General features: G+C 50.4%; 1 protein-coding gene and 1 long non-coding RNA gene across 2 annotated transcripts in view; both read left to right on the top strand.

Moving 5' to 3' along the window:
• LOC307207314 overlaps positions 1-26951 on the top strand; it is a 73589-nt gene that overhangs the window by 35623 nt on the left and 11015 nt on the right. The window lies entirely within an intron of this gene.
• On the top strand, positions 624-25423 carry CBARP (CACN subunit beta associated regulatory protein). Its single transcript, XM_079960562.1, has 9 exons — positions 624-1542; positions 5800-5945; positions 7292-7353; positions 8698-8863; positions 10799-10970; positions 11691-11819; positions 14536-14737; positions 17827-18010; positions 21602-25423. The coding sequence occupies exons 1-9, from the start codon at positions 1492-1494 to the stop codon at positions 22728-22730; spliced, it is 2241 nt and encodes a 746-aa protein (XP_079816688.1). The 5' UTR covers positions 624-1491; the 3' UTR covers positions 22731-25423.

The raw sequence follows: 26951 nt of genomic DNA, 5'->3' as shown, positions 1-26951 counted from the left end.
AGAGAGAGAGACAGACAGACCCCTTTGCCTAAAACCCCAGAGAGTCGCTGCCAGCCAGTGTTGGCAACCCCAAACTAGACAAGCGAATGGCTTGACTCGGTATATAAGCCAGATTAGACCAACCAGGAGGACGAGGCAGGGTCAGGGCAGAAGGTTCAACCCCTTCGCCTCTTCAGGTAGGGCTGCGGAACACCCCTACCTGGAACCCCGGGCAGCTGCTGCCGGCCGGTGTTGACAACACCAAAGTCGATGGGGCCTGACTCCTAATTTCCTCTGGGAGCTCTCTTTGCTCTCTCGCTGCGGGTAGGAGGAATTGCATTCAGGTCCTTGCACCTTGCACACACATGTGTGCACGTGTGTGCATGCTACTAGCTCCTTAAGCGGCGGGTGGGTGCCACAAACCCCTTCCCACCTCCCCCAGCTTTGCACACACTCAAGGCGAGCCCGTGTCTCCCCCCTCCTCATTTTTTTTGCAGCCGCCGGGATCAAAGCCGCCCGGAACCCTTCCGCTGCTCTCTCCTGGGGTGGGGTTGCCCCCCCTCCACTCTGCTGCAGCAACCGTCCGCCCCCTCACTGCCATCCCCTCTTGCTCATCTCTCCCTCTCTCGTTGGCGTGAGTCAACCCTGTGTGTGTGTGTGTGTGTGTGTGGGCTGATGAGCCAGGATCCTAGCGTGTGCATGTGTGTTTGGAAAAGGCGATTTAATTTCCAGGCTCCCAACTGCGTCTGGGGTGGAAGTCCGGGTTGCTTGGGGAAGAGAGAAGAAGCTGCCGCCTTTTTCCAGGGTCCGGGGTTGGGGGTAAAGGCTTTTGCTGTTTTTCTCAGCCGCTTTTCGGCCCCCCCCCCCCGAAGGCTGCTCTGCGGCCTTCCGCTGGCTCCTTAAAGAAAACCGTCTGACACCAGGCAGTGGAAGAGGGAGAGAGAGATAGAAGGAAAGGAGGGGAAAGAAAGAAAGCGTGCTCTTGCAATCTGCCACCACCTTCGATTCTCCCCCCATCCTGCCTTCCTCTTAAAAATAAATAAAAACACACCAGCCTTTCATTTTCCTTTCCTTCCTCAGTGGCATCTTAAGCTGGCGAGCCAAGCGAGGACCGGTACATCATCTCCTGGGGTGTTGTAATCGCAGCATGGCGCTGCCGAGGATCTTGTGAACGGAATCCACCCGTGATCTTCCCTTCGGCGAAAAACATGTGAGCTGCAAAGGGAGGGGAGATGGATTGCTGGAGGTAACCGGGAGAGAAAGAGAGAGAGAGAGAGAGAGAAAGGGAAAAGAAGAATCTACAACCTCATCGACCACGTCGCCTCTTCTGCAAATTTTCATATATGTACATTGCATTTCTTTATTTATTTCCCCCTGTCCTGCGCACCCTTGCCTTCTTTTTAATTTAAATAGATATATTTTTAATCTCGTTCTGCAAACCGCGCACCGTCGTGTCACTGTGGTTTTGTGCCTCCCTTTTTCCCAAGAGGACATCTCTCTCGAGGACGGACAATGAGCGATGATTTGAGCGCATGGGAAAACGCGACGACGGGAGGTGTGACGGTGAGTGTCCCTGCCGTGGGGGCAGGTGGGGAGAGGTCTGCGAGGTTTCCCCCCCCCCAGGGTGGGTGATATTCTGTATTGCAAGCCCCCCTCCAGAGAGACAGAGAAGTCTCCACACTCCCACCCCACACCGGCTCTGGATAGGAGAGTTCAGGTTGGGCCCAGGTCAGAAATGCCACCAAAGTTTTGGCAGGAGTAGCTGTGGGAGTTGCTGGGTTGCAAGCCTGTGGGAGAGGAGCTGCCTTTTGCCCTGTGGATCCTGACCCTGTTTGTTCTGCCCAGCCTAGGCAATTTTTGCTAATGCATTCAGCTGGGAAGCCAGTGAGGACCGGTCCATCATCTTCCGGGGTTGTTGTAATCGGAGCATGGTACTGCCAGTGCTAATGTATTTTAAAATCTGAGGCTCCCAGTACGTTTCCGAGCACAATTCAAAGTGTTGGTGCTGACCTTTAAAGCCCTAAATGGCCCAGTAGACCTGAAGGAGCATCTCCACCTCTATCATTCTGCCCAGACACTGAGGTCCAGCTCTGAGGGCCTTCTGGTGGTTCCCTCCCTGCGAGAAGCCAAGTTACAGGGAACCAGGCAGAGGGCCTTCTTGGTGGTGGCGCCCGCCCTGTGGAACACCCTCCCACCAGATATCAAAGAGAAAAATAACTACCAAACTTTTAGAAGACATCTGAAGGCAGCCCTGTTTAGGGAAGCTTTGAATGTTTAATAGGTTATTGTATTTTAGTGTTTTGTTGGAAGCCGCCCAGAGTGGCTGGGGGGACCCAGCCAGATGGGCGGGGTATAAACAATATATTATTATTATTATTATTATTATTAAAAATATTACCTGCCCCTCCACACTAAAGTCCCAGGGCAGGTTGCAATTGAAAACACCAATATTAGAAACGATTTAAAGCAATTTTGCGAATCGAGGGCAAGTTGTCAATCGGCATTGCTTTGACCTAGCGCAGAGGGAAGAAATTATTTCCTGGGCCCACAAGTCTTGGCAAGGATGGCTGGTCCATCCAGCTGCATATTGTCTGCACTGACTGGTAGCAGCCCTTTGGGATTTCAGGCAGTGGCTTTTTTCCAGGCCTACTCAAAGTCCTGAGCAAAAGGCTCAGATTTAAATAGGAAACGGTTCGAATCTCAGTCAGGCCTTTGGTCCACCTAGCTGATTTATACTGATGGAGCTGCGGTATTGTGAAATTGTGGTAAAAACAAGTAATTGTTGTGGGTGGTGCCTCTGAGCATATGCAGAGTGCCTTTGCCTTGCCCCTCTGCCACCAAAGCTTACCAGTAAAGGAATAAAAGCAAAGGTGTCTAGGTTTGGAGTTTGCGGCTTCTAGCCCCATCACCCGCTCTCTTAATCTAGAGCAGCGGTTCTCAATCTGTAGGTCCCCAGAAGTTGGACTACAACTCCCATCATCCCTGAGCTCTGGCCTTGCTAGCCCGGGGGCCAGATCTGACCCAATCGCCTTCTCAATCCGGCCCGCGGATGGTCCGGGAATCAGTGTATTTTTACATGAGTAGAATGTGTACTTTGATTTAAAATGCATCTCTGGGTTATTTGTGGGGCATAGGAATTCATTCGTATTTTTTTCCAAAATATAGTCTGGCCCCCCCACAAGGTCTGAGGGACAGTGGACCGGCCTCCTGCTGAAAACGTTTGCTGATCCCTGATCTAGAGGTTTTGTGCTACAACTCCCGGGATTGGCTAGCGCTGATGGAGAGTTCTAGTCCAGCAGCTCTGAAGGGGGGCACCCAGTTGTGGTTTTTGATCACATGATGGCTTCTTTGACTTTGCGAGTATCTGGGAATATTTTTAGGGTGCCTGTGGAGCAAGCCAACCTAGAGCAGGAGATTCTTAATCACAGGGTTGTGGGTTCAAGCCCCAGGTTAGGCAAAAGACCCCTGCATTTCAGGGGGTTGGGCTAGATGATTTTTGGGGTTCCTTCCAGCTTGTGATTCTTTAGGAAAAGGGAACCCTCGAAGGGTTTTCTGCTGAATCCATTGCAAGCCATTGCAGATTTCCGCAGCCGGGCCTCTTCCCTAGGTTGAGGGCGCTTGCCTGCCACGCAGACGGACCCGGGTTCAATCCTGCCCACCGCCAGTCGGAAACAGACCCAAGCCACATGCATTCGCAGAAGGCAGTTGTTGGCTTCCAAATCTGCAGGAAATGCTTTTGATATGTCGTTTGTGAAAGTAAGGACTGTCGTTTGTGAAAGTTAGGGATGCTTTGGGATGCATCTGAAACGATTCGGAACTGTGCGCTGAGGACTAGCTGGTTGCTGAGTCATCAGTAAGCGACAGTCCCATGGAAGGGGCCAGAGGACTTAATGCGGTCAGCCACTGACTTGAGCACTGACTCAGCTACCGCCCACCACCACTGCTGGCCCTGGAATCGTAGAATTGTAGATTTAGAAGAGACCAACAGGGGTCATTCTGTCGAATGCAGGAGTGTTTTTGCCCAGCGGCGGACTCGAACCCACAACTCGAGATATTCCAGTTTTGCACATGATCACAGAAGAATCAGAGAAGGGGTTCCCAGGGGTCTACTCCCTGCATTGCAGGAATCGCAGCTTCACAGGCCCAAACGTAAGTTGGGCGCTTTGACCTCGACAGGTAGAAATCTAACAGACTGAAAGTTCTGGGGTCTTTCTCTCTGTGCTGGAAAAAGCCCTGGGTACCTGAATCTTTGGCTGCTAAGAGCCCTTCATCAAAGACCTCTTTCAGGGGGTAAAAGGTAAAGGGACCCCTGACCGTTAGGTCCAGTCATGGACGACTCTGGGGTTGCGGCGCTCATCTCGCTTTACTGGCCGAGGGAGCCGGCGTACAGCTTCCAGGTCATGTGGCCAGCAGGACTAAGCCGCTTCTGGCGAACCAGAGCAGGGCACGGAAACGCCGTTTACCTTCCTGTCGGAGTGGTACCTATTTATCTACTTGCACTTGGACGTGCTTTCGAACTGCTAGGTGGGCAGGAGCAGGGACCGAGCAACGGGAGCTCACCCCATCATCGCGGGGATTCGAACCGCCGACCTTCTGATCGGCAAGTCCTAGGCTCTGTGGTTTAACCCACAATTGCAAATTATTACTGGGCAATAATAAGAATAAATTGTTGTTCTTAGTGGTAAAGGGACCCCTGGCCATTAGGTCCAGTCGTGACCGACTCTGGGGTTGCGGCTGGAGGGTCAGGGAAGGGCACAGAGTTCTTAAAATTGCAAAGATGGAGGTGTGATTTGAGTCCAAAATGCTTTCCAATCTCTTTCCTCATGAGAACCTTCTGAGGAGGGTGCCTGTTGCATCTCTGCGTGCTTTGTAACAGCGCTGAGATCACTGACTGAAGTATACCTGAAGGAGCATCTCCACCCCCATCTTCCAGCCCGGACACTGAGGTCCAGCTCCGAGGGCCTTCTGGTGGTTCCCTCATTGCGAGAAGCCAAGTTACAGGGAACCAGGCAGAGGGCCTTCTCGGTGGTAGCGCCCGCCCTGTGGAACGCCCTCCCACCAGATGTCAAAGCGATAAACAACTACCTGACATTCAGGAGACATCTTAAGGCAGCCGTGTTCAGGGAAGTTTTTAATGTGTGACATTTTAGTGTATTTTTGGTCTCTGTGGAAGCCGCCCAGAGTGGCTGGGGAAACCCAGCCAGATGGGCAGGGTACAAATAATAAATTATTATCATTATTATTATATGACTCGTGCAGAGACATGGGGGAGCCATCTTTCAAGGGCAAGCAATTCTTCACTTTGCACACCCCAAACTTGTGTGTGAAAGTGAAGAGTGTCTCCATCTGCCCCCCCCCCAGTGGTGGAGAAATGTGCCCTCATACTGCCAGGGAATATATACCCGTATTTTTTGCTTTATAAGACGCACCAGACCACAAGACGCACCTCATTTTTGGAGGAGGAAAACAAGAAAACAAAAATTCTGAATCCCAGAAGCCAGAATAGCAAGAGGGATCGCTGCGCAGTGAAGGAAGGAATCCCTCTTGCTGTTCTGGCTTCTGGGATAGCTGCGCAGTCTGCATTTGCTCCATAAGACGCACACACATTTCCCCTTACTTTTTAGGAGGGAAAAAGTGAGTCTTATAGAGCAAAAAATACGGTATATTTTTCTGAGTCTCCTTGCTGTGGAGGTAGCTTGTACAGAACAAGGGTGAGGAAACTCAACTCCATCGGCTCCCCTCACCCTTTGCACGCATATACCGTGTCTTTTTATTTTCCTCTCCCTTCCCTCCTCCCCCCAAAAAAATCCCACCTTCCAGACGGTGCCTGGCGAAGTGAAGACTCACGATGGGTATTTCCTGCTGCTGATACTTCTCTCCATCTTTATCGGGGGCACCTTGGTGCTTCTCTTTGGCATCCTGATCGTCTGCCGGCGATGCTGCGAGGCCGACCGGCGACACTCCAGGTAACAGGGTGTGGGGAGCAGAATTGGGACCCTAAGGTGGGAAGGTCGCAGTGCGAAAGGCCGGTTCTGCAACCAAAACAGAGGGTTATGCAGAGTCAGAGAGGCTTGGTCTGAGCTCTGGTCTTTTTCCCTAGCCGCAAAGTAAGATTCTAGACCTCATTGATTTAAAAGACGACTGGTTTAACAACAAGACTTTCATAGCACCAAACAGTTGGACAGGACTGCCTCCAGATGTCTTCTAAAAGAAAGTTCTGTAGTTCTGATGGAGCGTCTCCACCCCCATCGTTCTACCCGGACACTGAGGTCCAGCACCGAGAGCCTTCTGGCGGTTCCCTCACTGCGAGAAGCCAAGTTACAGGGAACCAGGCAGAGGGCCTTCTCGGTGGTGGCACCTGCCCTGTGGAACGCCCTCCCACCAGATGTCAAAGAGAACAACAACTACCAGACTTTTAGAAGACATCTGAAGGCAGCTCTGTTTAGGGAAGCTTTTAATGTTTGATGCATTACTGTATTTTAATATTTTGTTGGAAGCTGCCCAGAGTGGCTGGGGAAGCCCAGCCAGATGGGCGGGGTATAAATAATAAATTATTATTATTATTATTTGGGCATTTTGGCCCCTGTGAGAACAGGATGCTGGACTTAAGATGGGCTACTGGGACTAGATCCAGCAGCCCCTTCGTTTGTTCTTTTTAAACGAGCTGCTGCCGTTGTTGTTGTTATGCGTCTCCTTGACATCAGTCTGATTCTTGGAGGGACCTGTGCCTCATTGTGCATTGTTTTTTTAAAATAATAATAATAATAATATTGGGCTGTTCGTTACTTCTGGCCTACCTCGCAGACTTGAAGGTGTGTGTGAAATTGAAGCCATTTGGGCGAAGTTGGTAAAAAAATCATAGGAAGATAGATAGATAGATAGATAGATAGATAGATAGATAGATAGATAGATAGATAGAGAGAGAGAGAGTGGTACCTTGGGTTAAGTACTTAATTCTTTCCGGACGTCCGTTCTTAACCTGAAACTGTTCTTAACCTGAAGCACCACTTTAGCTAATGGGGCCTCCTGCTGCTGCCGCACCGCCGGAGCACGATTTCTGTTCTCATCCTGAAGCAAAGTTCTTAACCTGAAGCACTATTTCTGGGTAAGCGGAGTCTGTAACCTGAAGCGTCTGTAACCCGAGGTGCCACTGTACACAGCATATTCCCTTAATATGCAAACCATGGCTTATGCAAACCTGGAGCTATTCATCACAGGTTTTTCTGAGACCTTTTTCATCTCACTCTGCCGCGTACGCCTTTTTCAAGGTTTCCCCTCCCGCCCACCTTCTTCTTCTCTTTCTTTTTTTCAGAGCCAGCGATGACCCTGAGAAAACAAACACTACCTATCTGGATGACTCCCAGCCGGCTCAAGGTGAGATGCTTGCTTGCTTAATTTCAAAAGCCGGCAGGGCTTGCTGCATCCTTTTCTATAGGAAGGTCTGGTGGTACCCGCTCTGGTTGCTAGGGCCCGTTGCCCTGGAAACGGTTGCTCTCACTCTCTCTCTCTATTCTTTTCTTCATCCTGTTGCATCTCGTGGTACCCAACCCAGCACCTCTCCAGGGATGTTGCCTCTCTGGTTTAATTCCTCCCCCCTCCCCAAAAAGCCTATCAGTGAGGGGGGAATTTGGAGGAGGGGTTTAGATCAGGCCCATAGCATCCTTGGCGAGAAACCCTGCAAGCGGGACCCGAGTGCGAGAGCAGCTCTCACCTCCTGCGGTTTCTAGCAAACGGTTTTGTTAGTAGCTATCTATAGGCTTAGGGATGCAGGTGGTGCTGTGGGTTAAACCACAAAGCCTAGGACTTGCTGATCAGAAGGTCAGCGGTTCGAATCCCCGTGATGGGGTGAGCTCCCGTTGCTCAGTCCCAGCTCCTGCCAACCTAGCAGTTCAAAAGCACACCAGTGCAAGTAGATAAATAGGTACCACTGCGGCGGGAAGGTAAACGGCATTTCCGTGCACTGCTCTGGTTCGCCAGAAGCAGCTTAGTCCTGCTGGCCACATGAGCTGAACGCCGGCTCCCTCGGCCAGTAAAGCGAGATGAGCGCCGCAACCCCAGAGACGGCCACGACTGGACTTAACGGTCAGGGGTCCCTTTACCTTTAGGTCTAAACCACAGAGCCTAGGGCTTGCCGATCAGAAGGTCAGTGGTTTGAATCCCCACAAGATATGTCAAGCCTTTATTTGTTATAATATTGCTCTATTTGCTATCCTTGTTTTGCTGATTTCATTTCATATTTTAATTTTCTGAGATTGTTAATATGGGGTTTTCATCAGCTGTACGCCAAGATCATGAGCATTTAAGGTCCCCAACGCTAATCTGCGGATTGCCATCTGATTGGATTTTATTCTGATCCTGATCTGATTTGAGGATGTATTTTAATTGATTGTCTGATTTTATGTTACTGTTTTAAACATTTCATGTTAGCCGCTCTGAGCCCGGCTTCGGCTGGGGAGGGCAGGATATAAATCATCATCATCATCATCATCATCATCATCATCATCATCATCATCACAATGATAACAAATAAAGGCTTGACATATCTTGCTTTGCATGTCATGAGTCTCTCTCATATATTAGTTTCACCTTTTAAGTTGAATTACTGAAATAAATGAACTTTCCCACAATATTCTAATTTTCCGAGTTTCACCTGTATCTCTGGGATTTTGCTAGCTAGGATGGGTGGGTTTCTAAAAAGCCCGCCATTTCTTCCCCTAGATATCACCATTAAGGTGGACGATCCTGACTGCATGTCCAGCTCCAGTTACCGAGACGCGGAGAGCGAGAGATTCCTCTCTTCAGGAAGCGCCACGGGGCGACGGGTGTCCTTCAACGAGGCTGCCCTTTTCGAACAGAGCAAGAAGACCCAGGAGAAAGGGAGGAGGTAGGCGGGGGTCCTGGGTTCGAGAGAGAAGTATGGTTAGTACATATGTTGTTGTTTAGTCGTTTAGTCGTGTCCGCCTCTTCGTGACCCCTGGACCAGAGCACGCCAGGCCCTCCTGTCTTCCACTGCCTCCCGCAGTTTGGTCAGACTCATGCTGGTCTCTTCGAGAACATTGTCCCACCATCTCGTCCTCCATCGTCCCCTTCTCCTTGTGCCCTCCATCTTTCCCAACATCAGGGTCTTTTCCAGGGAGTCTTCTCTTCTCCTGAGGTGGCCAAAGTATTGGAGCCTCAGCTTCAGGATCTGTCCTTCCAGTGAGCACTCAGGGCTGATTTCCTTCAGAATGGAGAGGTTTGATCTTCTTGCAGTCCATGGGACTCTCAAGAGTCTCCTCCAGCACCAGAATTCAAAAGCATCCATTCTTCGGCCATCAGCCTTCTTGATGGTCCAGCTCTCACTTCCATACATCAATACTGGAAAAACCAGAGCTTTAACTATACAGACCTTTGTTGGCAAGGAGATGTCTCTGCTTTTTAAGATGCTGTCTAGGTTTGCCATCTCCTTTCTCCCAAGGAGCAGGCGTCTTTTAATTTCGTGGCTGCTGTCACAATCTGCCGTGATCATGGAGCCCAAGAAAGTAAAATCTCTCACTGCCTCCATTTCTTCCCCTTCTATTTGCCAGGAGGTGATGGGACCAGTATGTATACGTTTCAACTTTTTTAAAAATACACATTTTTCATTGATTTTCCAACAGTGGCCTCGCTATAACAATACCAATTAACGCCAAATTCTACAATTTTATCAAACTGCCCCCCCAGTGGATGAGTTCATTCTTCTACCTTTTTTCTTCTAAAATTTAAATAAATTTCCATTCCGTTCAGATATGATAATCCTTTATATAATGGATTGTCTTTAAAATTATAAATCCTCGCAGCAGCCCTGTGAGGTAAGGACTGGCGGAGGGACTGTAGTCCCTTGATGGGTTTGAGGGCTGGGTTGGGAGGACTTGAACCCTGTACAATGCATGGGGGTCAGACTAGATGGGCTCTGGGTGGCCCCCAAGGCCTGTGATAAGCCTTTTTTGCGGCTCTGGGTCAGTATTTCTCTCCCAGGATTGCCTACCTTCTGGAGGCAAAGGAAGGTTTCTACCATTCAGTGATGGGACTTGGAGAAAAATATTCACGTTTTTGGTTTTTTGTGGGGTTGGAGAAACAGTGTGCCAGAGATGGCAGGGGCTGATGGGAAATCGTGGTCCAATATGGCCGTGCTGGCAAGGGCTGATGGGAAATCATGGTTCAAAATGGCCGTTCTGGCAGAGGCTGATGGGAAATTATGGTCCAAAATGGCCGTTCTGGCAGGGGCTGATGGGAAATCATGGTCCAAAGTGGCCATACCTGAGGGAAATCGTGGTCCAAAATGGCCGTGCTGGCAGAGGCTTATGGGAAATCATTTTCCAATATGGCCGTGCTGACAGGGGCTGAGGGAAATCATAGTCCAAAATGGCCATGCTGGCAGGGGCTGATGGGAAATCATGGTCCAAAATGGCCGTTCTGGCAGGGGCTGATGGGAAATAATGGTCCAATATGGCCATGCTGGCAGGGGCTGATGGGAAATCATGGTCCAAAATGGCCGTGCTGGCAGGGGCTGATGGGAAATCGTGCTCCAAAATAGCCGTGCTGGCAGGGGCTGATGGGAAATCGTGCTCCAAAATGGCCGTCCTGGCAGGGGCTGATGGGAAATTGTGATCCAAAATGGCCGTGCTGGCAGGGGCTGATGGGAAATCATGGTCCAAAATGGCCGTTCTGGCAGGGGCTGATGGGAAATCATGGTTCAAAATGGCCGTTCTGGCAGGGACTGGTGGGAAATTGTGGTCCAAAATGACCATACTGACAAAGATTGAGGGAAACCCTTACCCTGGAACACCTTCCCTGCCAGGTACACCCTGACCGAGGGAGACTTCCACCACCTGAAGAACGCCCGCCTCAGCCACCTGCCCTTGCCCCCGTCCGCCGCCCTCAAGATCGTCACCATCCACGAGTCCAACGAGAACAGCATCGCCATGACGCCTCGGCACCCCCCAGCCAAGCCCAGCCTGGCCATCTTCCAGGTGAGACCCAGAGGAGCCGAGGGGCAGGATCCCAGTTCTTTGATTCACATTTGTAAGCTTTCTGGGGCAGAGACCCGACTTATTACTTCTATTTTTACCGCCGCCCAGAGTGGCTCAGGTAACCCAGTCGGATGGGCCGGGTATAAGAATATTATTATTATTATTATTATTATTATTATTATTATTATTAATTTATTGCTTGGCATTGCTGAGGACGTCCATAGATGCTCATGAGAAAGAATTTCGCTGAGGCCTCTCCCAGTTCTTTAATTCACATTTGTAACCTCTTTGGGGCAGAGACCTGTCTTATTCTATTTTTACCACTGCCCAGAGTGGCTCAGGTTACCCAGTCAGATGGGCGGGGTATAATAATAATAATAATAATAATAATAATAATTATTATTATTATTATTATTATGCCTCTCTGGGGGCACCCATGGACACTCAGAAGAGAGAATTTAGCCTAGTTCCTTAATTCATATTTATTTGTAAGCTCTCTGGGGGCAGAGACCTGCCTTATTACCTGCAGAGGCCACATTCATGGTCCTAGAGGCAAACTTTTTGTACGGAAACAGAGCGGGGTTGGGGGGCAATTCGGATGTATTTTTGGAAATGCCTCTTCTATTTTTACGCCCGCAGGGCATAAATTTCCAGGAGGTGTGTGAGTGGGTCGGCGAAGTTTATCCCTAACCCTTTCTCACCTTCATCCCTTCTTGGTAGCATCCTTTGCCGGAGACGGCACTGACCAGCCACGGAACCTGCGCCAGTTCTGCCTTGCCGGGAGACACCTATAATTCCACCGTCGAGGCTGGTTCCTCTGCTTCATCGGATTCTGGCGAAGGCACCTCGGTACGTCAGCTTATTTGGGGATGGCCAGATGCACAAATGTAGGATATTGGGGGGTGCCTGGCATGTGAAAAAAGGGATCCCGGAGTCTCGGTAGACTGCAAGTTTAGCAATGAGACAACCATGTGATGCTTTGTTTTTGAGGGACAGGGGGCGGGCGGGTGTGGGCAGTGGCGTAGCGTGGGTTGTCAGCACCTGGGGCAAGGCAAGTAATTTGCACCCCCTAACCCGTGGATTTGTGCCCCCTAACGCGTGGATTTGCGCCCCTAACACTAACCCCCAGATGTTGCGCCCGGTGCGGCCGGCCCCCCCTGTACCCCCCACGCTACGCCACTGGGTGTGGGGGACTCCCTGGTCCTGAATGAGGTAACTGTGCCCCCGAAGGACCAGGTGCACAGCCTGGGAGTCATTCTGGACTCACAGCTGTCCATGGAGGCACAGGTCAATTCTGTGTCCAGGGCAGCTCCACCTGGTACGCAGGATGAGACCCTCCCTGCCCACAGACTGTCTGGCCAGAGTGGTGCATGCTCTGGTTATCTCCCGCTTGGACTACTGCAATGCGCTCTATGTGGGGCTACCTTTGAAGGTGACCCGGAAACTGCAATTAATCCAGAATGCGGCAGCCAGACTGGGGACTGGGAGCGGCCACCGAGACCACATAACACCAGTCTTGAAAGACCTACATTGGCTCCCAGTACGTTTCCGAGCACAATTCAAAGTGTTGGTGCTGACCTTTTAAGCCCTAAACGGCCTCGGCCCAGTAGACCTGAAGGAGCGTCTCCACCCTCATCGTTCTACCCGGACACTGAGGTCCAGCTCCGAGGGCCTTCTGGCGGTTCCCTCATTGCGAGAAGCCAAGCTACAGGGAACCAGGCAGAGGGCCTTCTCGGTAGTGGCGCTTGCCCTGTGGAACGCCCTCCCATCAGATGTCAAAGCGATAAACAACTACCTGACATTCAGAAGACATCTTAAGGCAGCCCTGTTCAGGGAAGTTTTTAATGTGTGATATTTTAGTGTATTTTTGGTCTCTGTGGAAGCCGCCCAGAGTGGCTGGGAAAACCCAGCCAAATGGGCGAGGTACAAAAAATAAATAATTATTATTATTATTATGCAGCGGCAAAAAAGCCTAATGCGATTTTAGGCCATATGAATGAATGAATTTTATTATTTTGGTCACAGACCAGTTCCAGCCCACATCAAGGAAGTCATAAAACATGACAGGGATACATTTGAATTTGCAAATAGGTCTAACAGGGATGATACAGATATAGCAACAGCTAAAAAATATATAAATTAAAACTTAGTCAGGGATGTAGGTGGCGCTGTGGGTTAAACCACAGAGCCTAGGGCTTGCTGATCAGAAGGTCGGCGGTTCAAATCCACGCGACAAAGTGAGCTCCCATTGTTCGGTCCCTGCTCCTGCCAACCTAGCAGTTCGAAAGCACGTCAAAGTGCAAGTAGACAAATAGGTACCGCTCCGGCGGGAAGGTAAATGGCATTTCCGTGCGCTGCTCTGGTTTGCCAGAAGTCATGCTGGCCACATGAGTCGGAAGCTGTACGCCGGCTCCCTTGGCCAATAAAGCGAGATGAGCGCCGCAACCTCAGAGTTGGCCACGACTGGACCTAATGGTCAGGGGTCCCTTTAACTTTGTAACAGGGACAATACAGATATAGCAACAGGTAAATATCTATATAAATTAAAACTTTAGTCACTAACATATAACCTAAAATTATAATTTAAGGCCTTAATCATTATGATAGCACAGCTTGTTCCCTACGTTTTACGGCAGTCACACAGAATTTGGCTACCCTGCACAAATCCTGCACCCTGTTCGAGGGAATGCCTTGATTCGGACCACACCTGCGGTCCTGTGTCCAGTTCTGGGCACCCCATTTTAAGAGAGATTGAAAAGGTGTGCAGAGGAGGGCTTGGAAAATAGACGATGGACAGGTGATCAAATACCGGAAGGGCTGCTTGCTGCATGGAAGATGGAGCCATTTGACAGTGGAACGGACTCCTTTGAAAGGGCTCTCCTTCTTTGGACGTTTTTAAGCAGAGGTCGGATGCCCGCCTGCCAGGGGCACTTTGGCTGCGATTCCTGCATTTCAAGGGGTTGGACTAGATGACCCGAGGGTCCCTTCCAGCTCTTAAGATTCGATGTCTCTGTGCATCTGTGGAGGGGACCCCAAATTCGGAGGTTCGAAGCTAATGCTAAGTATGAACCCCATGTTTGCTGTATCAAACGCTCAGGCCTGCAAAACACAGGCTTTTCGCTGAAAAAAAACCACACCCCAAAATCCTGGCACGGGTTTGGAGAAGATCCCAAATTTGGGGGTTTGTTGTTTATTTTTCCTGCAGGTTCACTCGGGGGAACTCTGTGAGAGACAGAATTACAACAGGAAAAACCCCAGAAACCCAGAAGACAAAAGAGATTCTGTCTCTCACAGCTACGATAAAACCTACCGTTAAAATTACGGACTGGTCGTTTCTTCGTCAGAGGGCAAACGGGCAAATTGGGCAGGGGGATCAAATACTTATTTCCCTCGCTGTACGTGTTTCACCGACACGTCTTCCGTCCTTGCGCCCAGAGGGGAGGCCATTGTAGCGCGACGCGTCTCTCTGCGTGTTTGATGGTTAGGGGAGCATTTTTATTTGGGTGGCAAAACCGCCGGCCGTTCCTGACCGATCCCTCCTCCTCCTTCCTTCCCCTCTTCTCAGTCCGACGGCGCCGGCCAGAGTCCCAAAGGTGCTGGAGGGGGCGGGACGGGGGAGGCCCCGCCGGCCCCTTCCCAGGGCGCCGTCTTTCACTTCTTCACCCGCCTACGCCGCCATGCCAGCCTCGAGGGTGCCAGACCCTACTTTCGGATCAAGAAATGGAAACTGGAGACGAGCCAGAGAGCATCCAGTCTGGACACGAGAGGTGGGTCATGCCGATGGAGGGGTGATACTTTGGCCTGGGGGGTCGGATACGCCATGCTCCTTTTTTGGTAGTTGCCCAGCTGTGCTGGTCCCGTGGGTTAACCGTGCGGCGAGGTCCTAGTCCAGCAGCCTCGAAAATAAGGGATCAGCAGCCAAAATAAGGGATCAACAATTCCTTTGATGAAAGACATATTTTGTTGCGTGCAAATGGCTTTAGATACCTATTAGGTCCATTAATTACCATATAGCATATATTCAACACAAGAAAACAGCAACAATTTGTTGTTGACAAAGGACAGCTGGACATAGAAAGGGCCCCCGTTACCTTCAGTAGCTTATTTAAGGGACATCATCAATAAGGGACAGCAGCGGGACATGGCGCTGGGATAAGGGACTGTCCCACCAAATAAGGGACGCTTGACAGCTATGGTCCAATCCGAGGTCGAGGATGCAGCATGGAGGCTATCCGTCAAAGCTGAAACTGGGTCCAAGGCAGAGGGTCGGGTGAGGTCAGGAGCTCCGGCAGAGAAGCAGAAACAGGGTGCAGGCAGGAACTGGCTACCAACAATGTTACTCCCGCAACTTGGGACTGGGGCTGGCTGGCTTTTATCTGCCCTGAGTCATAGGGCGGCGCCGATCCTCTGGCGACTAGCCTCTCCTGGAGGCAAGCACTCCTCCTGCGGGAACTTAGTTCCCTCTGCCTCTCTGCCCTGAGCCTCTGCAGCTCAGGAGAGGCTGGAGGGTTACCAGACCCAGAGGCAACCTCCGCTTCCTCTGACGGGGCTGAGAGTGGAGCACCTGCAGGCAATGGGTCCTCCATCACCTCAGGAGCCAGAGCAGACTCAGCTGATGCCTGCACCTGAGGATCCCACACAGGTGAGGACCCTTCGGGCTCAGGCCCCAGCCCCGGCTCAGTCAGCCCTGGAGGCGGGGACTCCTGTGCAGGCTGGGATTCCTTCAGGTTCAGCCTCTGAACCAGATTCCCAGGCCATCACACCTGCTTTGGTGCCCACTCACTCTCACTGGCACGATTCAAGCGTTGCACCCGTGAACTGGAGGCATCAATGCAACCTCTCTTGATCTGCTGGTCCCTGGGGCAAAATAAAGCCTTGTAGTCTCTTTTATTTAAGCATACAGTGGTACTTTGGTTCTCAAACACCTTGGAACCCAAACACTGCAAACCCGGAAGTAAGTGTTCTGGTTTGCGAACTTTTTTCGGAAGCCGAACGTGCTCCATTTTGAGTGTTGTGCTTCTGATTTGAGTGCCACACATCCGTTTAGACTGAGGTCTGTCTGGTATTGCTATTTATTTTGCGTTTTTGTTTTTGCGGCTCTTTTTTGTTTTGTTTTTGTGACTGTGTGGAATCCAGTTTAGCTACTGATGGATTGATTGTGTGACTGCAGTACGTTGATTATTGCTTACCTTTTATGGATCCATGGTCTCGTTAGATAGCAAGATTCATGTCAAATTCCTGTGTCAGGGGTTCTTTTTAAAAGTCTGGAATGGATTAATCCGTACTGCATTACTTTCTATGGGAAAGCACCCCTTGATTTTGGAATGTTTGGGTTTTGGAACGGACTTCCGGAACGGATTAAGTTTGAGAACCAAGGGACCACTGTAACGTGTTTCAGGTTTGTGATAGTGTTGCTGCGGTTGTTCAAAGAAAATAAAAGAAACACAGCTTTTTTAAAGCATTTGTTAAACTCGCTCTGTAAAAATATATATATATATCTGAAAACCCGTAGAATGGAAAGTGACCCCGCCAAAATAAACTTTGCGGAACAAGCTTAAAGCCATACCATTTAAATTGGCTTAATCTTGAAGCGTAATTGGATGAGATTGGACTGAGATTGGATTTGGACTGAGTTGCATCAACAAGAGAAGCCATTTTTTTAATGCAGTAAGAGAGATGTGTTCATCAGGATGAGGCCATAATGAACCCTCTTCCTTCATGATTTCACGATCATTGATTATCTGCATTATCTCAGAGAATTTTTATAAAGTGATGTATCGTCGGTATTTAACTCGTGAGAAACGATTATCCTCCCATTGCGCTTTGCTGCACATATAGGGTTTGCCATATTTCAAAAAGTAAAAACCAGGACACACCAAAAGTTGTTGAGTTTTCTACTAGAAAACGCCAGCAAATATTTTTGCTTTTATTTAGGAAAACCCAAAAGTTGTTGTTGATCTTTTTTCTTAAAAAACAAAGACGCCAAAACCCCCACGAGTTTTTGATTGACTTCTCCAAGATCCAGGACAAAGCGCTGCTTTTTGGACATCAATTCCACCTTTGAAATCCTGCACCTATGGCAGCCCTATGTACACAGAGGCTTTAATTCTGATCAAGACGTCATTTTTTAAACAGGTGGCGCTGTGGGTTAAACCACAGAGCCTAGGACTTGCCAATCAGAAGGTCGGTGATTCGAATCCCCGTGACAGAGTGAGCTCCCGTTGCTTGGTCCCTGCTCCTGCCAGCCTAGCAGTTCAAAAGCACACTAGTGCAAGTAGATAAATAGGTACTGCTCCAGCGGGAAGGTAAATGGCGTTTCTGTGCGCTGCTCTGGTTCTCCAGTCATGCTGGCCACATGACCCGGAAGCTGTACGCCAGCTCCCTCAGCCAATAAAGCGAGATGAGGGCCGCAACCCCAGAGTCGGCCATGACTGGACCTAACGGTCAGGGGTCCCTTTACCTTTACCTCGGGTTAAGTACTTAATTCGTTCCGGAGGTCCGTTCTTAACCTGAAACTGTTCTTAACCTGAAGCACCACTTTAGCTAATGGGACCTCCCGTTGCCGCCACCGCACGATTTCTGTTTTCATCCTGAAGCAAAGTTCTTAACCTGAGATACTATTTCTAGGGTAGCAGAGTCTGTAACCTGAAGTGTATGTAACCTGAGGTACCACTGTAATTGCTGGTTGAATGGACATCTCTTTTTGTTGGCAGGGTGGGATTCGAGAAAGGCTTGCCCTTGTCCAAAATAATCATATTTTGGTTGTCGTCTCTTCTCTTTCTCTCCCCCCCCCAATGTCGTCCCCCCCCCCCCCCCCGCTTAACTCTTGGTCTTCGCCACCCGGTCCTTTGCCCAGGCTCTCCGAAACGGCACCAGTTCCAGCGGCAGAGGGCCGCAAGCGAGAGCATGGACCAAGAAGACCGTGACCCCCACCAGACGGACATAATCCAATACATCGCCCGGACGGATGACGTGGCGTTCAGGCCCGTCGGCGGGCCGTTCCTGCCCGCTCCAGCCAGCTCCACCTTATCCCTCGGCAGGTATTTTTCAGTAGATAAGTGGGAATGGGGCGGGGGGGGGTGGGGCAGAGAAGACACAGGTGTGATGGCATGAGGAAAGACTGGGGGAGAATTTCGGCAGCACTGCAGGATTCATGGATTGGGTAGGCTTAAGAGTCATAGTTAAAGGAACCCCTGACCATTAGGTCCAGTCGTGGCCGACCCTGGGGTTGTGGCGCTCATTTCGTTTGCTGGCCGAGGGAGCCGGCGTACAGCTTCCGGGTCAGGACTAAGCCGCTTCTGGCGAACCGGAGCAGCGCACGGAAACGCCGTTTACCTTCCCGCCGGAGCGGTACCTATTTATCTACTTGCACTTTGACGTGCTTTCGAACTGCTAGGTTGGCAGGAGCAGGGACCGAGCAACAGGAGCTCACCCCGTCGCGGGGGTTCGAACCGCCGATCTCCTGATTGGCAAGTCCTAGGCTCTGTGGTTTAACCCACAGTGCCACCTGCGTCCCTAGCACCACCCGCGTCCCTTTAAGAGTCATAGGGTTGCCATATTTCAAAAAGTGAAAATCCGGACACTAAAGGTGTTGAGCTTTCATTCCTTGAAAAAGTTGTTGGGTTTTTCTTTATCTTTTTTTTTGTCCAAAGCATGCATAGGCAAACTAAGGCCCGGGGGCCGGATCCAGCCCAATCACCTTCTAAATCTGACATGCGGACAGTCTGGGAATCAGTGTGTTTTTACATGAGTAGAATGTGTCCTTTCATTTAAAATGCACCTCTGGGTTATTTGTGGGGTATAGGAATTCGTTCTTTTTTCTTCTATTTTTCCAAAATATAGTCTGCCCCCCACAAGGTCTGATGGACAGTGGACTGGCCCCCTGCTGAAAAGGTTTGCTGACCCCTGGTCCAAAGTTTAGCTTCTTTTATTTTGCAAAAACAAAAAATAAAATAAAATTGAAGCTTTTGAGCATTTTTAAAAAAAGATTTGCCAAAATCTACTTCCATAAAGTTTTGCCAGACAGTAAAGAAGTTTCTGCCTGGGCACTGTTTCCGACGGCCAAATCCTGGCTATGTGGAACCCTATCATAGAGTTGGAGGGTTATTTAGTCCAAACCACCACCCCCAAATGCAGCTGTCCCTTGCAGGGATTGAACCTTCAACTTTGGCGTTATAATCGGGCAGGCTTTGCTGTATCCGCAAGGAAGTTTGCGAAGGGCCTCTCCTCTCCTTCCTGAGCTGCAGCGGCTCGTTTAATAAGAACAAACGAAGGGGCTGCTGGATCTAGTCCCAGTGGCCCATCTTAAGTCCTGTTCTCACAGGGGCCAAAATGCCCATATAATAATAATAATAATAATAATAATAATAATAATAATAATAATAATATATTGTTTATACCCCACCCATCTGGCTGGGTCCCCCCAGCCACTCTGGGCGGCTTCCAACAAAACACTAAAATACAATAACCTATTAAACATTAAAAGCTTCCCTAAACAGGGCTGCCTTCAGATGTCTTCTAAAAGTCTGGTAGTAGTTGTTCTCTTTGACATCTGGTGGGAGGGCGTTCCACAGGGTGGGCGCCACCACCAAGAAGGCCCTCTGCCTGGTTCCCTGTAGCTTTGCTTCTCGCAGTGAGGGAACCGCCAGAAGGCCCTCGGAGCTGGACCTCAGCGTCCAGGCAGAATGATGGGGGTGGAGACGCTCCTTCAGGTATACTGGGCCGAGGCCGTTTAGGGCTTTCAAGGTCAGCACCAACACTTTGAATTGTGCTCGGAAACGTACTGGGAGCCAATGGAGATCTTTCAGGACCGGTGTTATGTGGTCTCGGCGGCCACTCCCAGTCCCCAGTCTAGCTGCCGCATTCTGGATTAATTGCGGTTTCTGGGTCACCTTCAAAGGTAGCCCCACGTAGAGCGCATTGCAGTAGTCCATAGAATCCTAGAGTTGGAAGAGACCACAAGGGCCATCGAGTCCAACCCCCTGCCAAGCAGGAAACACCATCAGAGCACTCCTGACATATGGTTGTCAAGCCTCTGCTTAAAGACCTCCAAAGAAGGAGACTCCACCACACTCCTTGGCAGCAAATTCCACTGTCGAACAGCTCTTACTGTCAGGAAGTTCTTCCTAATGTTTAGGTGGAATCTCTCCAAGCGGGAGATAACCAGAGCATGCACCACTCTGGCGAGGCAGTCCGTGGGCAGGGAGGGTCTCATCCTGCATACCAGATGGAGCTGCCTCGGACACAGGAGCCAACCAGTTGTCCCAAAGGGAAACTCGCAAGCAGGATTTGAGCACATGAGCAGCTTTGTCCCCTTCTGCTGTTTTCCAGCAGCTGGCATCGGTGCTGCCCTTTTGCAGGGAGGATGGGCTAGGCCAGTGCCCTTTTTCTAGAAAAAAGAGGTGCTGGATCTTCACCACGAGCATCTCATTTATTCTCTTATAACGGCAATGGAATATGCAGAAATGACGAAACTTGCCGGAAGAACAAGAAATCAAGATAACAATTTTTAAAAAATAAAAGAATGGAAACGGTTTATTTAATATTTATAGATAATTTGTTAAATGATAAAAACATCGGCAGGATTATTGTAATAACCTGCAGTTTTGTAAGAGTACAGTGGTACCTCGGGTTAAGTACTTAATCCATTCCGGAGGTCCGTTCTTAACCTTAAACTGTTCTTAACCTGAAGCACCACTTTAGCTAATGGGGCCTCCTGCTGCTGCTGCACGATTTCTGTTCTCATCCTGAAGCAAAGTTCTGAACCCGAGGTACTATTTCTGGGTTAGTGGAGTCTGTAACCTGAAGCGTATGTAACCCGAGGTACCACTGTAACAGCAATGCAATATGCAGAAATGGTGAAACTTGCCAGAAGAACAAGAAATCAAGATAACATTTTTTTAAAAAAACAAATAAATGAATGGAAATGGTTTATTGAATATTAACAGATAATTTGTAAACGGATGAAAACATTGGCAGGCTTATTGTAATAACTTGCAGTTTCGTAAGAGTATGTATTTAAAGAAGATGAATGAATGAGCAAATGAAGTTAATTTGGATATGGGAAAGGTATTAAAATGAAATTTAAGGAACCGCAGAAAGAGGGGGAAGGAAGTAAAGTTTTGAAATGTCAAGATGATTGTGAAATCAGTGAAATGTATAAACTTGAAAAGTAAGTGTGTGTGTGGGTGTGTGTGTGTGTGTGGGTGTGTGTGTACCGTATTTTTCGCTCTGTAAGACGCACCAGACCACAAGACGCACCTAGTTTTTGGAGGAGGAAAACAAGAAAAAAAATATTCTGAATCTCAGAAGCCAGAACAGCGAGAGGGATCGCTGCGCAGTGAAAGCAGCAATCCCTCTTGCTGTTCTGGCTTCTGGGATAGCTGCGCAGCCTGCATTCGCTCCATAAGACGCACACACATTTCCCCTTACTTTTTAGGAGGGAAAAAGTGAGTCTTAGAGAGGAAAAAATACGATATATGAACTTGAAAAGTATGTGTGTGTGTATTTATGTATGTATGTATGTATATATATCAGGTCTCGATTATCATTTGCTGTTTTCGTTCCATACGATCCTAAGACCCAAAAGGTGTTTTTAAAGGGAAAATGTACCTGTTGTGTTCTGGATGCAGGATAGAGCCGGCGGAGCAACCCAGCCCCCCCTCCGCTGAGCCCCCCGCTTTGGAGCCGCCACCGCCGCCACCGCAGCAGCCACCCACCCCCCTTTACCACGACATCTGGAGCCTGCGGGCATCGTTGGAGATGTACGCTTCGTCGGAGCAGGGCAACGACCGGGACTCGGTGCGCAGCGACGGCGGGGAGAGCATCTCTTCGAGCGGTGGCTTGCCCAGCTTCCCTTCTTCCTTGGCGGACGAGGCCGAAGCAGGAGAGGACAGATTGCCGGGGAAAGCCAAACAGGACAGCGTAGAGTCGGAGGCCGGGACCCGGAAGCTCCTGCAGATGGACAGCGGCTACGCCTCCATCGAGGCTCCCTGCGGGCGCGTCGGCGAAGACCAGACAGCCTCGGAGAAGCGATACTGCTTCACCAGCGCCGGCCGCCGAGCCACCATCTTTGAGAGTTTCGAAGGCCAAGAACCGGAGGAGGAAGATGAGGCCGTGGAAGGGGCTTCCGGCGGGCCGCCGGCCCCAAGTCCGCTGGTTTGGGCCCCTTACGGGCAGCTCTTTCCCACCCGGGACGCACTGCCCCGCCGGGACTACAGCATCGATGAGAAGACGGACGCCCTCTTCAACGCCTTCGTCCGCCACGACCCTCAGTTCGACGATTCGCCGCTGCGAGCCAAGCACCGTTCCCGGACACACCTCCGGAAGCAGTGGCAGAGGGCCAAACAGTACAGCGACCCCGGCGTCCGCTATCCGCCGGCCCTGGAGAGGCACCGCACGCCATTGCGGAGGGGCGACAGCGTCAACTACCCGCTCGAGGGGCGCTACCAGAGCACCCTGCCACGCATCGTCAGCGCCGGGGACGAGGAGGCGGCACCGGCGACGGCGGAAGCCGGCGACAAAATCCAGGTGATAGAAGAGGAGCCGCCGGAGGAGGCCAAGGGGCCGCCCGAGCCGTATGGCAGCGGCTGCCTCGAGGATGGGCAGTGCCCAGGCCTGGGCGGCCTGGGCAGCGAACTGATGGACAAGATAACCGGGGGGTTGGAGGAAAGGATGTATGGGTGCTTGAAAAAACCGAGAGAGAGTCCAGGGTGCATGGTGGCTGTGGCAGACGCCTCCCCTGACCACAGCCCAGAGTAGAGGAGCAGGGGGACGCCGTTGACTTCAGGGTGAGGTAGCCATCGCTTTCTCCCCAGTCCCTCCCCGGGGCCGGCCTGGGATTTGCCAGCCAACCGGGGCAATGGGGCACACTATCTCAGAGGACGGTGGCCCTGGTGGGGCAGGTACCACGCAAGGGACGTCGCTGGATCCTAGGGGAGTCGCCATCCCGCAGGCATCCCTGTCTCTAGCCGGACTCGGAGTCCGCAGAGGGTCAAGGGAAACTGGTCAAGGCTGCGTTTGTGTGACGGGCAGCAGCGGGCCCTTCAGCCTTCTGCTTGCGAGGGGCCGGGGAGGGCGGGATCTTGCTCCTGGCAGCCTCTGCTCCCTTCTCGCCGGTGCCCGAGAGGGTTTGGGGGCCCGAGATGAGCCCGTTCTCCCTTCCCCCTCCGAGGTGGGTTTGCCAAAGCAGGTGCCTCTATTGCACAGCCCGGACATTACGTTCCAAAGGGGCTTTTTCTCGCTAATAACAGGAGACCCCGGAACCTCGCAGAGGCCCGACTTTTACCTCACGACGTTGAAAAGAGCTGGTTGTAGCAGATAACTATAAATGACTCCTTCACCTTTGCACACACACTCTCTCTCTGGTTTTTTTTCTTTTTGCAAGCAATAACCTTCTCCTTTCCTCCTTCTCCCTCCGTCTGTCGCTGGGCGTCCTCGTGGTGGGAGGCAGAAACAACCTCGCCTTCCAGATGGGACAGAAAAGCCTGCCCGCTTGGCCCTGATCCCTCACCCAAGTTTCTTCCCAATGAACTTTCGTTGGCGTGGAACCGGTTCCAGAAATGCTGTTTTATTAAGCTGGTGAGCTGCCTGGGTGGGTGAAATTGCCATGGGTTACTGGACAGGTTTGGAGCGGGTTTTGCCGTTTTGGGGTACATACTTGGCAAAGCGAGGCACACGGGTTGCAGTAGAAGCAGCACGCCCGAGTTCTTTGATAGCTCAGGCCTCCGTCTTTCCTCGCGTCCCTGCGTTACTCCTCCGTCGCCGATTCTCTTATTATCTTCAACTTTTCCCGTTCAACAAAATTGTACGCTGTTCCCTCCTTTGCTTTGGCTTTCCTTCCGGCGCCACCATCCCTTGCGCAGAGATACTAAACAGCTTGATCGGAAAAGGGGTGTCGGAGCTGCTACTTGAATGCTCCCAAGTTTATAGTCCTCATGTGAACTGGGCAGCGGAATGAGAAATACCCTGGTCTTAGCGTCAGCGGATGACGCAGGGATGACTAACGTCCGTGTGTGTGTGTCCCCAGTGTTCTTGGACTGCTAGTCTCAGAAGCCAGGAAGTCTAGAGCCATCAGAAAGCCGCCCATTTTTTCTCCCCAGGCTGAGATAGGAGAGCCGCGAGTTTGGGGGTAAGGCCCAGCGGAAGAAACAGAGATCAGCCATAGTCCTCACGCACTCGGCTACAAAAACGTGCCTCTTCCGACACGTTATTCCGCAATCTGCCCTGTTCTCCAAATCGATGCAAAGGGGGTGCGCGTTATCTTTGTAATTTTTTAAAAAAATTATTTATCCACATTTGTGGTTGAAGAAAAATAATAATATACAGGTGAAACTCGAAAAATTAGAATATCATGGAAAAGTTCCTGTATTTCACTAATTCAGCTTCAAAGGTGAAACCAATTAACAATCTCAGAAAATCAGAATATTCAATGAAATCAGCAAAACAAGGATTGCAAATAGAGCAATATCGGACCTCTGAGATGTAAAATATATCTCGCTTTGCATGTCATGAGTTTCACCTTTTAAGTTGAATTACAGAAATAAACGAACTTTCCCGCGGTATTCTAATTTTTTGAGTTTCACCTATACGAGCAGGCGGTTTTATTCCGCCTTTAATTTTTAAGCAGATTATAAGGCGGCGGAAGCAAGCTTTTTCTTTTAACGTATCGTTGCTACTACGTGGCTACAAGCACATCGCTTGGGGAGGGGGCAAACTGACCCATCCATCTCCCAACACCGCCATGCAGGGGATGTGTGCCAAATTCTAACTTTTTCCTTTCCGTGCTTCAATTCTTTTGCATGTCAACGGGGGGGGGGGGGGGTTCGGGGAGGAGTGGGGTGTGCGCGCGTCTGTTTGGATGTGTGGGTCCTGCCCTCCAGTTTTCATTTTTTTTTTCCTTTCAAAATCAACGTCCAAAGCACTACTTGAAGGGGTTGGGAATTGGGGGGGGGGGCACAGCTGGAAAAGAAGAGAAACTTAATTTTGTAAAAGTGAAAAACGTCTACTGCAAGAGATGCGGCGGGACGATCTTTTCTCCCCCCCCCTTCTTTTGGAGATGTGAGAATATATATATATATACACATATATTTATTTATTTATTCCAAAGTCCTGGCTTGTTTTGCCATCTTGCTCATGTCATTGTCGAAACCGTCATAATCGTCTAGCTTGGGAGTCCTGCCTTGCAAAGCGGTTGGACTAGAAGACCCTTCTGTATGTGTGGTTTTTTTTGGGGGGGGGGTCTCTTCCAACTCTGGCCATCCTATGATCACAATTTGTCTTTTTTTTGTCGGCGGGGGGGCAATGCAAAAGCCTGTTTTTCCCCTCCCCGCTTCGTAAAAGCAGCAGACCAAACCGCAAACCTCCTTTCCCAACGCCTTTTTCAATGGAGGGGGAGAGCAAAAAATAAAAATAAAAATACAAGACTTTATTAAATAAACAATGTGCCAACGTTTTCCAATGGGTGTATGTGGTCTTCTTTCCCCCTTAAGTCGTAGACACTGTCAGACCCAGAGGTTGTATATAGGGCCTGGCACTATAACTCCCGGGTGTGGGTTTCGCCAAGCAGGTGACCTCTAGGTCTGGGGTAGGCAACCTAAGGCCCAGGGGCCGGATCCGGCCCAATCGCCTTCCAAATCCGGCCTGCGGACGGTCTGAGAATCAGCGTGTTTTTACATGAGTAGAATGTGCCCTTTGATTTCAAATGCATCTCTGGGTTATTTGTGGGGCACAGGAATTCATTTTTTTCCTTCAAAATATAGTCCGGCTCCCCACAGAGTCTGAGGGACAGTGGACTGCCCCCCAAATACCGTATTTTTCACTCTATAAGACACACCAGACCACAAGACGCACCTAGTTTTTGGAGGAGGAAAACAAGAAGAAAAATATTCTGAATCTCAGAAGCCAGAACAGCTAGAGGGATCGCAGCGCGGTGAAAGCAGCAATCCCTCTTGCTGTTCTGGCTTCTGGGATAGCTGCGCAGCCTGCATTCGCTCCATAAGACGCACACACATTTCCCCTTACTTTTAAGGAGGGGGAAAGTGAGTCTTATAGAGCAAAAAATACAGTAACCCAGAGATGCATTTTAAATAAAAGCACACGTTCTACTCATGTAAAAACACCAGGTAGGCCCCACAAATAACCCAGAGATGCGTTTTAAATAAAAGGGCACATTCTGCTTGTGTAAAAACATGCTGATTCCCGGATGGTCTGCAGGCCAGACTGAGAAGGCGATTGGGCCGGATCCGACCCCCGGGCCTTAGTTTGCCTACCCATGGAGTAAGTGCTTGAGTTTTTAATTGTTTTGCTGCTCTTTCCCACAAGCTCTCCTTCAAGGCATAGACAGGAAGTGAGTTTGCAGTGTCAGCCCAACCCACATAGAGCACAGTAGCCCTTACACTGGTTGGCAGCAACCCTCCGGCGCTTCCGAAAGGGTCTCTGGCCCTTTTGGGAGACGCCACCCTGGGACTGATCCTGGTAACGTATACATGCAAGGTAAGTGCCCCATCACCAAGCTGGGGCCCTTCCCCAGTCAGTCTAGCCTACCTCACAGGGTTGTTGTGAGAATGAATAATAGAGGACTGAGGATGCCAGCGGGATAAAAATGCAGGAAAGAAATAGAACTCCTGTAATTTCTCACTAAGGGACGCGGGTGGCGCTGTGGGTTAAACCACAGAGCCTAGGGCTTGCCGATCAGAAGGTCGGCGGTTCGAATCCCCTCAATGACGGGGTGAGCTCCCGTTGCTCGGTCCCTGCTCCTGCCAACCTAGCAGTTCGAAAGCACGTCAAAGTGCAAGTAGATAAATAGGTACTGCTCTGGCGGGAAGGTAAACGGCGTTTTCGTGCGCTGCTCTGGTTCGCCAGAAGCGATTTAGTCCTGCTGGCCACATGATCCAGCTGTACACCGGCTCCCTCGGCCAGTAAAGCGAGATGAGCGCCGCAACCCCAGAGTCGGCCACGACTGGACCTAATGGTCAGGGGTGC

This window comes from Podarcis cretensis, assembly GCF_951804945.1.
Source record: "Podarcis cretensis genome assembly, chromosome: 18".
Taxonomy (NCBI): Eukaryota; Metazoa; Chordata; class Lepidosauria; order Squamata; family Lacertidae; genus Podarcis; species Podarcis cretensis.
The sequence above is the reverse complement of the archived record's forward strand: the minus strand, read 5'-3'. Positions and strand labels throughout refer to the sequence as shown.